Source organism: Drosophila yakuba, chromosome 3R (genome assembly GCF_016746365.2).
Source record: "Drosophila yakuba strain Tai18E2 chromosome 3R, Prin_Dyak_Tai18E2_2.1, whole genome shotgun sequence".
In the NCBI taxonomy this organism is placed as follows: domain Eukaryota; kingdom Metazoa; phylum Arthropoda; class Insecta; order Diptera; family Drosophilidae; genus Drosophila; species Drosophila yakuba.
Window position 1 is genome coordinate 10,337,102 of NC_052530.2, and position 12,495 is coordinate 10,349,596.

Here is a 12,495-nt window from a genome sequence, read left to right on the forward strand (position 1 = left end):
TACATGTGCCCAAGCGACTATTATTTATACATACACTGAGGAAAAATAAATGAAAGTCGTTTAATGTAGCAATGCCACTAGGTCACAGACCCTTTAACGTAAAGTAATAATCAAATTTCCAATGAATATTCTAATTTCTAATATATTTTAGCATGCTTCAATTCCTCAAAACTATGCATTCTATGTTTGTCTTAAAAACTTTTTATTTATTTATGTTTTTTCTATATATTATATTAAAAAATATTTGTTTTAATTTCCAAGTGCACATAATTCTCTAGACTTAGCTTTCATTGATAATTGCCGATTGAGGTGGGGCAGTGGTAAAAGCCCAAAATATGTATTGTGAAAGCGTGCCATACGCGTGTCCTGCTGATCAATCGGAGTTGGGGGGTCAAAGGTGAGTCAATAGCTGGGAAAGGTGGATGGCGAAGGCAGCTGCATCGAGAACATAAGACAAGGGACCCTAACAGGACCAAAATTACACCTTTCAAATGGTCAGCAGACGGGCAATTGAACTATTTGAAGAACTCCCAGGACACAAAGTGGCCAGGACTCGCCGCTTCACCTCCACCCACACTTCTGCTGCATTTTTTTGTCTATTCGCAAACAATGACGGGCAGCAGAATGAAAAAAGATGCTACAAAGCCACAAGCTGAGATAAGAGGCCAGGAACAAAACCAGAAACTAGGGATCGTTAGCTCAGATGAGGACAATGCGGCAGGGACTCCCTCCTCGATAAACATCTTTCGCTTGCGGCGGCCACAAGCCAAGAGTTCATCCGGTACAAAGGGCAAATGGCCAACTTAACTTCGCTCAAATGAGCAAGGATCTGCAGATCCTTCTGGCTCTGGCTTTAATCTAAGGGGATATGCAAAATCTAATTTGCGATAAGATCAGAGGACTTAAATCATCATCACCCTTGACTCCGATCGAAATTAATTTCAGCCATAAATATCAATTATTGGAAAGTTTTTAATGAGGAAAAACGGCATTTAAATGAAATTTACATGGAATTAATATCAAGAGAAGTGCATTCCTTCGGCATGTACGTATTCAACCACCAATCAGAAGCAGCCCGGGGAAAACTATTTTTATAGTACCGAGTTTCCACTCGAGACCCGAAAATCGAAGGAATTTCCCCTTGTCCACGCGCCATTTGGCTGAAGTGCGTTCGACGCATGCGCGCCAACCCCAAGATTCCGAGGATCGATTCTAAGTGATCCCAAGTGATGCCGGATCCCAGAAGGAGACGCCTTGCTGCGTCATCTTCCTGCCACTCCTCCAACTCCTCCAGCGCGTGCTCATGAGTTTTTCATTATTATATAATGCCCCTCTCATATGCAATGCGAATTGTGCGTTTTCACGCAAAACGTCAATAATCCATCAAAATTCTGTGCATAGAAATGTGAAGAAAGAAAGCAGAATATTGTCCAATTTGTTGGGTTGCGCCCGCACACAAGTTCTGTTGTATATTATTCCTTTTTCCTTTTCATCTAACAACTTGGGTATTTAGCACATGATGGAGCAGTTCTTCAATTGAAAAGATGAAACATACTTACATTCTTTTCCCAATATATTCAGTTGCTTTTTTGGTGGGGTGATCGGTTGCGATAAATCATGTTTAAAGATCGCGTGTCGACAGTTCCATTGGTCAGTTATTGGGCATATGGTTGGGTCAGGGTTACATTATAATATGCTGGGGTTCAGTATTTATATGCGTAAGTGGTCAAAGTTAAAGGAATCCCCAGGATAATGAGTTTTCATAGTAAGCAGATAAGCAGATACCATATCGAAAACACCAAATATAATAATATCTTCATCTTTATTATGTTAATGCATAAAAACATTTCGTGGGCAAATCTTAGACTAGTTTAATTCACTTAAAAAGGGATCTATTAAGGATTACACTGGGCGCACATCCTAAGTCTCGAAATTCGTTTCATGAACTCGACTTAGATTTTATGGGTTAAATACTAATTTTGATCCGTTGCTCAGATTTTGTGCATCTCAGCTACTCATTAAAAATCTCTAAATTTGTACTTCTTCGTTCGTCAGTTTCAGTTGCATCGAAAATATTGTCATTATTGCCAAAAGGTTAACAAAATAAAAGTAAAAACTTGTGAAATTAATTGAATAAATTGTATTTATTTGATTTGATTTCGTTCGATTCGAATTCGCTTTCAACTAACAAAATACTGAGAGAATATCAGAGAAAGAACTGAGTGTTATGTGTTATGTATATATAGGGTAAATAAGACTAAATAATTATTTTATAAAACATACTCATTATATATATGTTATAAACTATATTTTATTAATTTGACTTTGGACTGTTGGTATCGTTTGCTCGTTTCGCTTGACTCGACTTACAAATTAGATTTAACTTAGGTTTACGCTTCTCCATGCATTTATGATAGTTTTTAAACCGTTTTCAGGGTTTTTAGTCGATTTCGAAAATACAAGAGAGTTTAGAGACAGATTGAAAGGTGGCTACAGTTCGATACAGTTAGGATAGTTAGATAAACTTAGGTCTAGAATTAGCGGCTTAATTGGCTTATGTACAATTTTCGACAACAAAATAATGTTTGGAAAACTTATGCTACGAATATATACAATTCTGGACAACGATTATGTGATAATAGTGATAAATAATAATAACAAGGTGAATGAGGGGACTTAGGAGTGAGCATTCCTGGCCATGTGGACGAAGAGGCCGACGGGTCCGTCGCACTTCTCGCCGCACATGTTGCACTTGAACACATCGTCGCAGCTGTGGTAGCCCATGTGGATGGTGTAGAGCACGGCGTCCTTGAAGAAGATATCACAGTACTTGCACTCGTAGATGGCGCCCGCCGCCGCCGGCGTTCCGGATGCAGGAGCTGCAGCCGCTGAGGAGGTACCATTGCTGCTGGAATTGCTGCTGCTGTTGCCGTTGCTACTGGCATTGGAGCTGTTCCCTGAGCTGGACGCCGTGGAACTGGCACTGGTATTGGCCTGCGGCACATGGGCCGTCTCCATGGACTCATCCGCCGAGCTGGTTCCCGAGCAGTGATCCTCAGGCATGGGCTTGCGGCCAGCAATGGGCGAGGATGCAGTGGGCATGGGTGTGCTGGGTACTTTGAGTTGCTCGGGAGAGGTCATGGCCTCCGATCGCAGTTGAAGCAGAGTGTCCAGCTTGAGGACGCGTCCCTTGCGCCTCGAGGCATTCGAGCTACTCATCAGCGGCGTGGCCTCCTCCTCCACCTTGAGATTCATGGCGAGCGGTTGCTGCGGTTGTTGCTGCTGCTGGTGCTGGTCATCCTCCTTCACCGGCGTTCCTTGGGACAGATCCATGGCGGAGTCCACCGACTTGCGCTCGTACTCATCGTCCTGCTCCTCCTCTTCATTGTCGCTCTGCTGCTGGTTCTGTTGCTGCAGTTGCTCTCGCATTCGTGGCGACAATTGGGCCAAGACAGCGGCCTGCTGCTGGGCAGCCAGCATCTGGAGATTGAGGTTCCAGTAGGGGAAGAAGGCCATGTTGCGGTTCTGCTGCAGAAGGCTGGCCAGAGGAGGCAGAAGATTGGCTGGACTGGGCAAGCTGGGCGTCTGTTCCACGCTGGCCACACTCTTGGCAGGTGAGGCGGGCAGCGGGAGCACTGGAGATGCCGCCGGAGGAGCAGAGTTGCTTTGAACCAGGGGGAATCCTTGCAGGGCAGCACTCAGCTGAGAAGTGGCTGGTTGAGCTGGCTGGGATTGCTGTTGCTGCGGAGCGACAGCTGCAACATTTGGCTTCCGGCTGCCGCTGCCACTACCTCCACTGGCAATTGGTCCACCATTCTTGCTCTTCGGACCACGACGCGTGCCGTAGACATCGATGACCAGCGAGGGATTCGGGGTGCCATCTTCATCCAAAACCATGCCGGGCTTGTGGCCATACTTGCGCAGATGCAGCTTGAAGCTGTGGCAATACTTGGTGGCGTAATCACAATCCGCACAACGGTACTGATACACGGAACTGTGCGACTTGCGGTGCGAGTTCAACATGGATTTGTTGACACACGTGTAGCTGCATTTGTCGCACTGGAAGGGCTTTTGGTTCTTGTGCTTCCGGATGTGGTACTCCAAGTGGTGCTTGAACTCGGTGACAAACGGGCACTTCGGGCACTGCAGGATCTTGTCGGGTTTCATGTGGGTGCGAGTGTGGGCCCAAAAGTCCACCTTGGTGATGGCCACCACGCCGCAAGTCTTGCACTTGTAGTTCTTCATCTTGCCGTGCGAATTGTAGATGGGCATCCGGATGTTGGTATCATCGTCCTCGGACTCAGCCATGTACTTCATGTCCTCGCTGGAGTTCGACATCTGATCGTGCTCCTTCTCGGGCTCAATATTCGATTGACTAGACTTGGCCGGCGACTTGGGCGGTGTGACATCCATGGGCGGTGTAAGCGCCTGCAATTTCTCACTGCTGCCGGTGGCAACTGCAACGGGGGCAACTGTGGAGGCGGATGTGGGCGTGGGCTGCGGACTGGGACGCAGATTTCCGCCATAGAAGTGCTGCATGGGATTGGGCAGACCAGGTGGCGTCAGCGGATTGAAGCCACCCATCAGATGGTGATGGTGATGATGTTGCTGCTGGGCTGCCTGGAAATGCTGCTGGTACTGCTGCTGCTGCAGCAACTGTTGCTGCAAGCTGGCATCGTAGTGCTGCAGGCTGTTCTGATCGTTTTGGCTGGGGGACGGGGTCATGGCGCATAGGGTATCCATGGGCTGCTGCTGATGCTGCTGCTGTTGCTGCTGCTTGAGGAACTGTTCCAGGTGATTGGTCGAGGGAATGGGCGATTGGCGCGGACTGCTGGCCACGCTATTCCCATCGAGATGATGACCCGGCTCCTGTTTGATATTGGCCGCGAACATGCTGTTGTACCAGGCGTTGTGCTGCTCGTAGTTGGTCGTGGCTGTCGTCTCCCAGTTCTGCATCTTGGCGGCTCTAGACGGCTGTAATGCGAAAAAAACAGAGAGAGTGGGGTTAGTGGCTATATTCATTCACTGCGCCTGCGTCGAGTTTTTTCCTCTTTTTTCGCTTGTTTTTCATTTTATTTTTCCTCGGTTTTCTTTTTTTTTTTGTGCTTGCCACACCACCCCTAACAAAAAATATGCCAGGGGTGGTTGGGCACCCACCCTCTGAAGGGGATTTGAGTGATTTTGTGAACAAAATGGAGACACTGGATAATGACTACAATATCCTACCGTTTCGTGGCCGCTCAGTGCGTTTGATTGCGATTGTATCGAAGTATATTCCAAATTTGTCGGGTTTTTCGTAGGGACTTGCAAGGATATTGCTGCTGCTGCTACTGATGCTGCTGCTGTGTTGTCGCTGTGGTAACAAACTCGTGACTGACTGAACAATTGCAACAGGCATTAGTTTATATATCGCTCAGGTAGACGGGCGCACGCGTCAAGGGATTAGATGGGCAGAGGTGACGGGAAGTCAGGTACAGGTCGCGGATCGGGAATCGAGGATCGCGGATCACGGATCGCGGATTGAGGATTGCGCTCTTGATCCATTCTGGATTAGAGCAGAAACAAAAAATTACGCGCACTTGGATTTGGATGATCCGGGAGCTTAGCGGATGGCCAGCTTAACAGCGAGCTGCGAATTTTCCCTCGGTTTTCTATGGGGATTAAGTTGGGCTGGAGAAGTAGGCAGCAACCGAGGGCAGTTTCGTTGTTAATAATAAAAAGTGAAAAAGGATTGCGGGATTTAACTAAATTAACGGATCAGAAGTGCTAACACCTGCGGGAAAACTCTAAGCACTAACAAATATGTACCATGACTGACTAAACTATATGCAATATCATAAATTCTTTTTTAGAAATCCATATATAATAATATTTGCTGTATAGTTATTACACATTTTTCCACTTAACTTTTTATATAATTCAACCCATTGAAAACAATTTTGAGTGAAAAACATTTTCCTGACAACAATTTTCCGCTAGACATTTCACTTTGATTTGCGTAGTTCTTCAAATAATTCTTGCTTGTTCTACCGCAGTTGCCTACTTTTTTTGAATTTCCAATTTCACGCTGAAAAATTGTGCAGTTGCTGCATTTTTGGCCAATTGTTTGTGCTTTTAAGTAAATATTATTAAAAACGCAAAACGAGTATGGGGCATATACGGAATATTATTATGGGAATGGGATGGTGCTGTGCTATCTGGCAGCTAAAATATCTACAATACTTGGGCATAATTGATGGTTCAGGAAACAGAAAGTGCACACAAAATGAAGCTTAGCATATTTATTTAAATTCGCTTTTGTGGATATTTTTAAAGAAAGCCAAAATTAATTGCTGTGCCACTGTGTGCGTATGTGCGTATGTGAGTGTGCAAGTGTGTGCAGTATGAAACAAAGAGAATTTTCGCCTTTCGTCTGGGCTTTTTTGTGCCATGCCCAACAACAGCAACAAAGCCAAACTAAAGGCCAAGTGTAAAATTAATATTACGCCGGGCAGGGGCGTGGGCCAAGGGGCGAAGGGGGGAATGTAGTGGAGCAGTGGGGGCTGGTGGGGTCGGCCACAACGAGTGCAGCCAGGCAACCGAAACTGCAAAAGTAAACTAAACATGTGCTAGTCGTTTTTGGTGCGCCCCCCACCACCCCAACACCGCCCCCTTTTTACCCCTCTAAAAATATCATGAAAATGGCAAAAATGGAAAAATTCGCAAACGCAGAAAATGCGCCACACAAAAAATGTTTTTGTTGAAAAATCCGTACAAAAAGCAAGCCAAGAGCAGGATATGCCTGCAAACAAACGAATATACATATGTATATGTATCTTTGGTATATAGAATAAACATATGTACATATATGCATATGCATTTGCAGTCGTTTGGTTGTTGGCTTAGAACAACTTGTTGTTGTGCCTGGTGAAATGCATATTTTTTTTTGGAGCTGCATTCGTTTAGGGAAAACTGCACTGCTGCTGAAGTGATTCAATGTCATTTGGGGTTTATAAATATATCCCGTATAATATGTGCATATTTATTTTTATGCGCCTAACAAAGCCCCATTTGTTTGATTTGCGCTCGGTTCTTTTTGTCAGCAAACATTAAAACTGTCCGACTGACAATCAATTCTACAAAAGTATCTTGCCCACGATGATGGGGATACTAAAAAAGCCCCGCCAACGACCGTCGCATAGGTGTATTTAATATATTCGAAATGCATTTTGGCAAGTGCCAAACTATTTGCCATTAAAAAATTGCCACGTTGACTTTGAATTATAGTTCGATGTCTAAATTTAAATTATTAAAAAAGAAAAGTCGAAAATGCATTTGCCGAAAGAAGAGCGAAAAGAAATGCTAAAAATTGATGGGGTTATTTGGGAGGGGCGGCGCAGGAAGGCGAAAAAAAAACAACATGAAAGTCGACATGTAAACAAATAAAATTAGCTGTCAGGCGTAGAGGGGGGCGTGGCCAGGGGCGGTGTTTAGGCGGGGTGAATGGGGGTGGTGGGGGGCTTGGGGTTGAATATACGCTGCAGTTCTGGGCAAAAACAGACAGCGCGGGCAAAAAACAAGTTCACCCGAAGATCGGCCAAAAGCCAGACAGATTTTAAAATATTGTTTTAGAATTTTTGCCGTTTGCATTTTTAGCAAATGATTTACCACTGCCTATGTGTGTGTGTGTGTTTGTGCCTGTGAGTGTGTGTGAGCTCTCTTGTTTGTGTTTCTAAGGTTAGACAGTAAAAGAAGCACTCGATTACAAACAACAAGAAGAGAAGGCAGAAGTGCAGAAAGTAGAAGAAAGTTGAGTACTTGGGATTAAAGGTGATTATAACCAAGAATAAGCAAAATGCTTATCAGTTATCAGATTAGCCTGAATAAATAAAATAAAATGCATGAAGCAAAGAGCATAATGACAAATAACCGAACTTTCAAATCCATGTCTTTTGTAAGACAGCTATTTTGAAAAGCTATCACAAAATCTATACTAACTAGTTGAAATAATATTTTATACATTCAGAATGTGTATTCTAAAATTGAGCTTCAAACTGTTTTATAAAAATTTGTAACTCTTTTAAAAGTTTCATAGTACATATGTGAATCCTCTGGAAAACTGTGTATATTACTGGATACCCCAACAATTTGGCATTTGCTCCCGCAAATGCAATTTGTTGTTCTTGTTTATTTGTTTATCCGTGGAAAGCTTTTGCTTTCCCACCTCCATGTGTTTTTTACGATTTATTGGAGGTCGAATGCACATGTAAAACTAGGATACTGGATGGTACGCCCATTTACTTACCTTGTGGACAATCCAAGTGCAATTCTCCGGGAGAATTTGGAAACGGGAACCGGGAACGGAAGTTTTCGCTTTTCGCTCGCGGATTCTCTTTTTCCCACTCTCTCGCTTCACCGCGGCACGGTTACCGTTAGACCAACACGCACAGTGCGTGCGAGGGGGAGCGACGATGTGGGAGCTCCTTGCTCTTCGTTTTTGTCTATTTTTTGGGCCTCGCTTTTTAGCTTGCTTTTGTGCTTTCTTTTTCGCGGAATTCGCGCATGTGCGGGAAGTGGTCTTTGCCAAAAAATATAAGTTTTCGGTACAAGAGTCTTTTTAGCAACTTGTTTTCTTTTGGCACACACACGAAGTTAAATGTATTTATTGGCAATATTTGTTTTGATAGCAGTTACGTTTCGTCCTTTGGTTGTTTGGTTAGTTTTGTGTTTCAGTGGCTGCCTGTCAATGCTGGCGACTTTCGTTTTCGGGACTCGGAGCACTACTGACTAAACTCGCGCTCAGCGGGCTCTTCTAATAGTCGAAAATCTGCTCCTCGCAGCACTGCACTCGCCAAAAAAGAACTCAAATCTAAAATCTCAATTGCAAAGCAAAAACAAATGCCAGAAGTGCAACAACACAAAGGCGCACGAGAGCCGTTACACGGAGCAGCAGAAACTGAATTGAGAGAGCAGGCGGAGAGCATCGTAACGAAACTCACTCAAAACGGACACGGATGCTAGCTGTAAATCTGAGTGACTTTCCCCATCCCCCAAACGGCAGTAAGCAAACAGCATCCCCGTCATGGCATTGGCGTTCGCTCTTTCACTCACTCACCCACTCTCTCTCGCTCTGACCCGCTCATTGTATCCTTTTGCATTTTCTGGCGCTGCATTTTGGCCGATTGCAGCTGCCTTTTTGGCTCTTTGCCGTTTTTTGGCATCTCCGCTTCACTATTGATTATTGATTTCTGGCCCAAAAGTGAGAGAGCGGAAATGGGGAGGTTGGGTGGTTGGGGGCGCCTTCGCCAATTGTTTTTTGGGCAACTTTAAGCCCAGACACATTAACAACTTAGCCAACTGCAATTTGGCCGATGGAAAGTTTGGGCCGAGGAGATTCCTTGTTGCTTTAACACATTTTCCTGTTGCTGTGCGTGTTAACTTAATTTGAGCAAAGCTTTGGCACAATTAGCATCCGAAATTCAAAATCTCCCTTAGGTAGTTTGTGCATAATGGGTGTATTTCGCCTTTTTAAGCTTATTTCGGTAAATGTATCTTTGTTGGCTTGACAAGCATAATGGTTAGCAATCAATGTTTATCATTTATAGTATCACTCGGTTTCGAACCATTAATTACCCAAGCAGAAGGTTCGCTTTAAGCATGATAAATTAGTTGCGATTTAAACATTTGAAACTATTATTGTATATATAGTATACCAAGTATAACATATTATTTGTACGGATCAGCGTTCTTCTAAAGAAAACATATGCATAAGCGTATACATACAAATTCATAATTAAGTTCGAAATTTATGTGCCGCTGGCTATTTTATTCAAACTCCTGTTTATGTTTATGTGCGATATTTTGACTAAAACTAAAGCGGAACGGGGGGCAAATTAGGGCGTTGGCAGGGGGTGGGGAAAATGTAAAAGCAATATTTACAAAACAACAGAGCAAACAAAACGCCGCCGGAATGCAAATTACACAAGTTGCTCTCACATATCCAGTGGAATATGTGCCAAAAGGACGACACGGGGAACAGGTAGTGCTCGGCATAGAGACCTGCCATTGACGTTGACATGGCAAACCGGATTACGAACTGCAACCGGACTTAGCGGAGAAAGGATTAAAGGACAAGGACGCGAGTGGCTACCTGAATCGGCCCGCCTAGTTCATTAATCCGCGCATCCGAAGAAGTGCGACTCGAACTAGAGTGATGTGGATTTAAAAGTGATTTAAAAGTTGGCCCGCCGTACGGCTGCACAGGACATAATCCAACATTACGCAGTACCCAGGATCACGCAGGATCAGCGCCGTTGATCCGGAGGATCCAGTTAGTCCCGAGCGATTAGCGTTCGCTGATCAGCCCGATTAGCGTTGCTTAGGCGGGCGGGTGTGGATCCTACCCAGGATCCTTACCTTCGGAAAGTTATGTAAAGTTGAAGTTAAGGACATAACAAATAATCCCAAGGACCGTCACGCTTGACCTTTTAATTGATGAGCTGTGATACACATACGAGTATGTACCTATCTGTGATTGGGACAAACACAAACATGCTGATGATCATGATCGTCTAATTGCCGAAAGTCCACGCCACGTATGCAAATGATCCTTATCCTTAACCTTTGGCCTGCCGCTGTCTCAACAGAAGATCCTTTGAGGGGAAGATAGGGCAGATCAACAGGGCGGATCCGCACATCTTTATCTCCTGATCTTCGCATCTCACAGATATGCAAATGTATCTCTAAGATGTGCAGCCAAGCGCTTGGGATTTTGTGGTTGACCGATTCGCCCCTCGAGTACATATCTCATTAGGATCCCTTTTTTGTGTTTTGATTTGGCGCACTCTTCTGCTGACCTTTGTCCTGGCGGCCTGTTGAGATATCACCTTGAGTTCGTAAGCTGATTTCATGCCAAGGATGATTTGCCATTTTACTTCAGGTTTTTTCCCTTCTGAAGGGAATCCTCTTTTTTCGGCTGTTTTGGTTCGTGTGGTTATTGTACGGCGATTTGGCTCTTTGATCTTAAGTGCAAATTGGTTTGGCCACACAATTACTTAGATTTATGCGCTACTGTTGAGTAGAGTGCACTTCTAGAATAGTTTGATTAAAAAAAGTTGCTATTATATAATATAAATATTTCTATTTCGAAGCAATTTAATACCTATCAACAAGGTCATCACAGTCTCTCAACAAACGACGTGAGTTTTTTTTTTCAAACATGTGAAAAAGGATAGTTTGGAAAGAAAAGAGAAGTGCGTTTTAAATGTTGAATGTTTGATATTTTTTGAAAACCTATATCTGACTAGAACGTTGTGCTTAGACACTACGTGGCTTCCATCCTAACAAAAACCAAATAGTTCTGCGTCCCTTAGGTAGCACAAAACACTTGCTTTGTGCAAAATTCGCCAGCGAATGTAGCAGGGATTTGCTACATTCGCTGGCGAATTTTGCACACTTCTAAAGCATGTCGAACCCTTAGGAAGCCGCAAAAATTAGCATTTCGCATAAATCAGATGCGAAAAGTGCTCGCGCGTTACGCCCACGAAATGGGAAAATTCCGCCGAAATGTTATGGTAAACAGGACGGACTGTGGACGGGCGTTTGGCCAACATCCGTAAATCCTTTTTTAGCACGAAAAACCGAAGGATTAAAAAAGGAAACTAGAGCAGAGGTCCCGGGGACAGGGCGAATAGTTGCTCTAATTTTCATTGTCCGCCTTAATGGTTACGCCGTAAAATTGGCTATGCGGCCAAACAAAAGTGCGAAGGACGACGGCAGGACACGCAGGACAATCGTCTGGTGGATTTCCAGTCGACACGCCACGAGATTTTATGAAGGCGACTCGCTTTGCATGTTGTTCTATAGATTTCGCTTCGGTCCCGTTTGGTTTTGCTCAGGTAAAACCTTCGATTAACAATGAAAGTAGCTGGAAAATCGCGAGAAACTTCTAAACATACACAGGGATACAATATCCATGAGTCTAATGGTTATTAGAGCGGATCGCTCTACATACAATTGTACCAGCAATCGTGTTTGAATCTTAAAAAACGTCGCAAAAAACACACTTCCGCGTAAGGCATCCCATTTCTGTGGGCGATCGTAAAATATTTAGTTTTTTATGACCAACAGTGGTGTAGGCAGGTAGCTGGCTGCCGTTTTTTGTGCGCGACCTCAACCCTTTCACCCATTAAGAAAAAATCGCATCCTGTGAGTGTCCTTGCCAGTTTCCCTCGAAACGGCCCACAGTTTGTGTGCTTTGCGTTTTCTCTTCTCTTTTTGTTTCCAGCTAATGTCGGCGTCATTGTGTTCTTTATGACGCCTCGGTTGTTTCTTTTTTATGGTGTCCTTTTGTCCTGTGAGCCTCATTGCACGGCCAAATCCCTACTTCCTCAACCCTTTGGCATACGAGAAAGTTGCTCACCGGAGAACGGGTTAAGCGAAAAACTCCATTACACTTTTTACAAGCCGCGATCTTCTTGGAATTATTTTTGGTCATTAGGCGAAAGGGTTAAGTTC

At 44.1% G+C, this 12,495-nt stretch overlaps 1 protein-coding gene across 2 annotated transcripts; it reads right to left on the reverse strand.

The window, feature by feature from the left end:
• Positions 1-1,803: 1,803 nt before the first annotated feature.
• LOC6536253 (protein hunchback) lies at positions 1,804-8,773 on the reverse strand. Of its 2 annotated transcripts, none has more exons than XM_002096803.4 (2): positions 8,285-8,773; positions 1,804-4,974 (listed from the first exon to the last, which is right to left on the reverse strand). In XM_002096803.4, the coding sequence occupies exon 2, from the start codon at positions 4,954-4,956 to the stop codon at positions 2,677-2,679; it is 2,280 nt and encodes a 759-aa protein (XP_002096839.1). In that variant the 5' UTR covers positions 4,957-4,974; positions 8,285-8,773; the 3' UTR covers positions 1,804-2,676. The 2 variants fall into 2 exon arrangements, with proteins under 2 accessions (XP_002096839.1, XP_039231608.1); XM_039375674.2 differs by lacking the exon at positions 8,285-8,773 and adding an exon at positions 5,227-5,360.
• Positions 8,774-12,495: the final 3,722 nt, after the last annotated feature.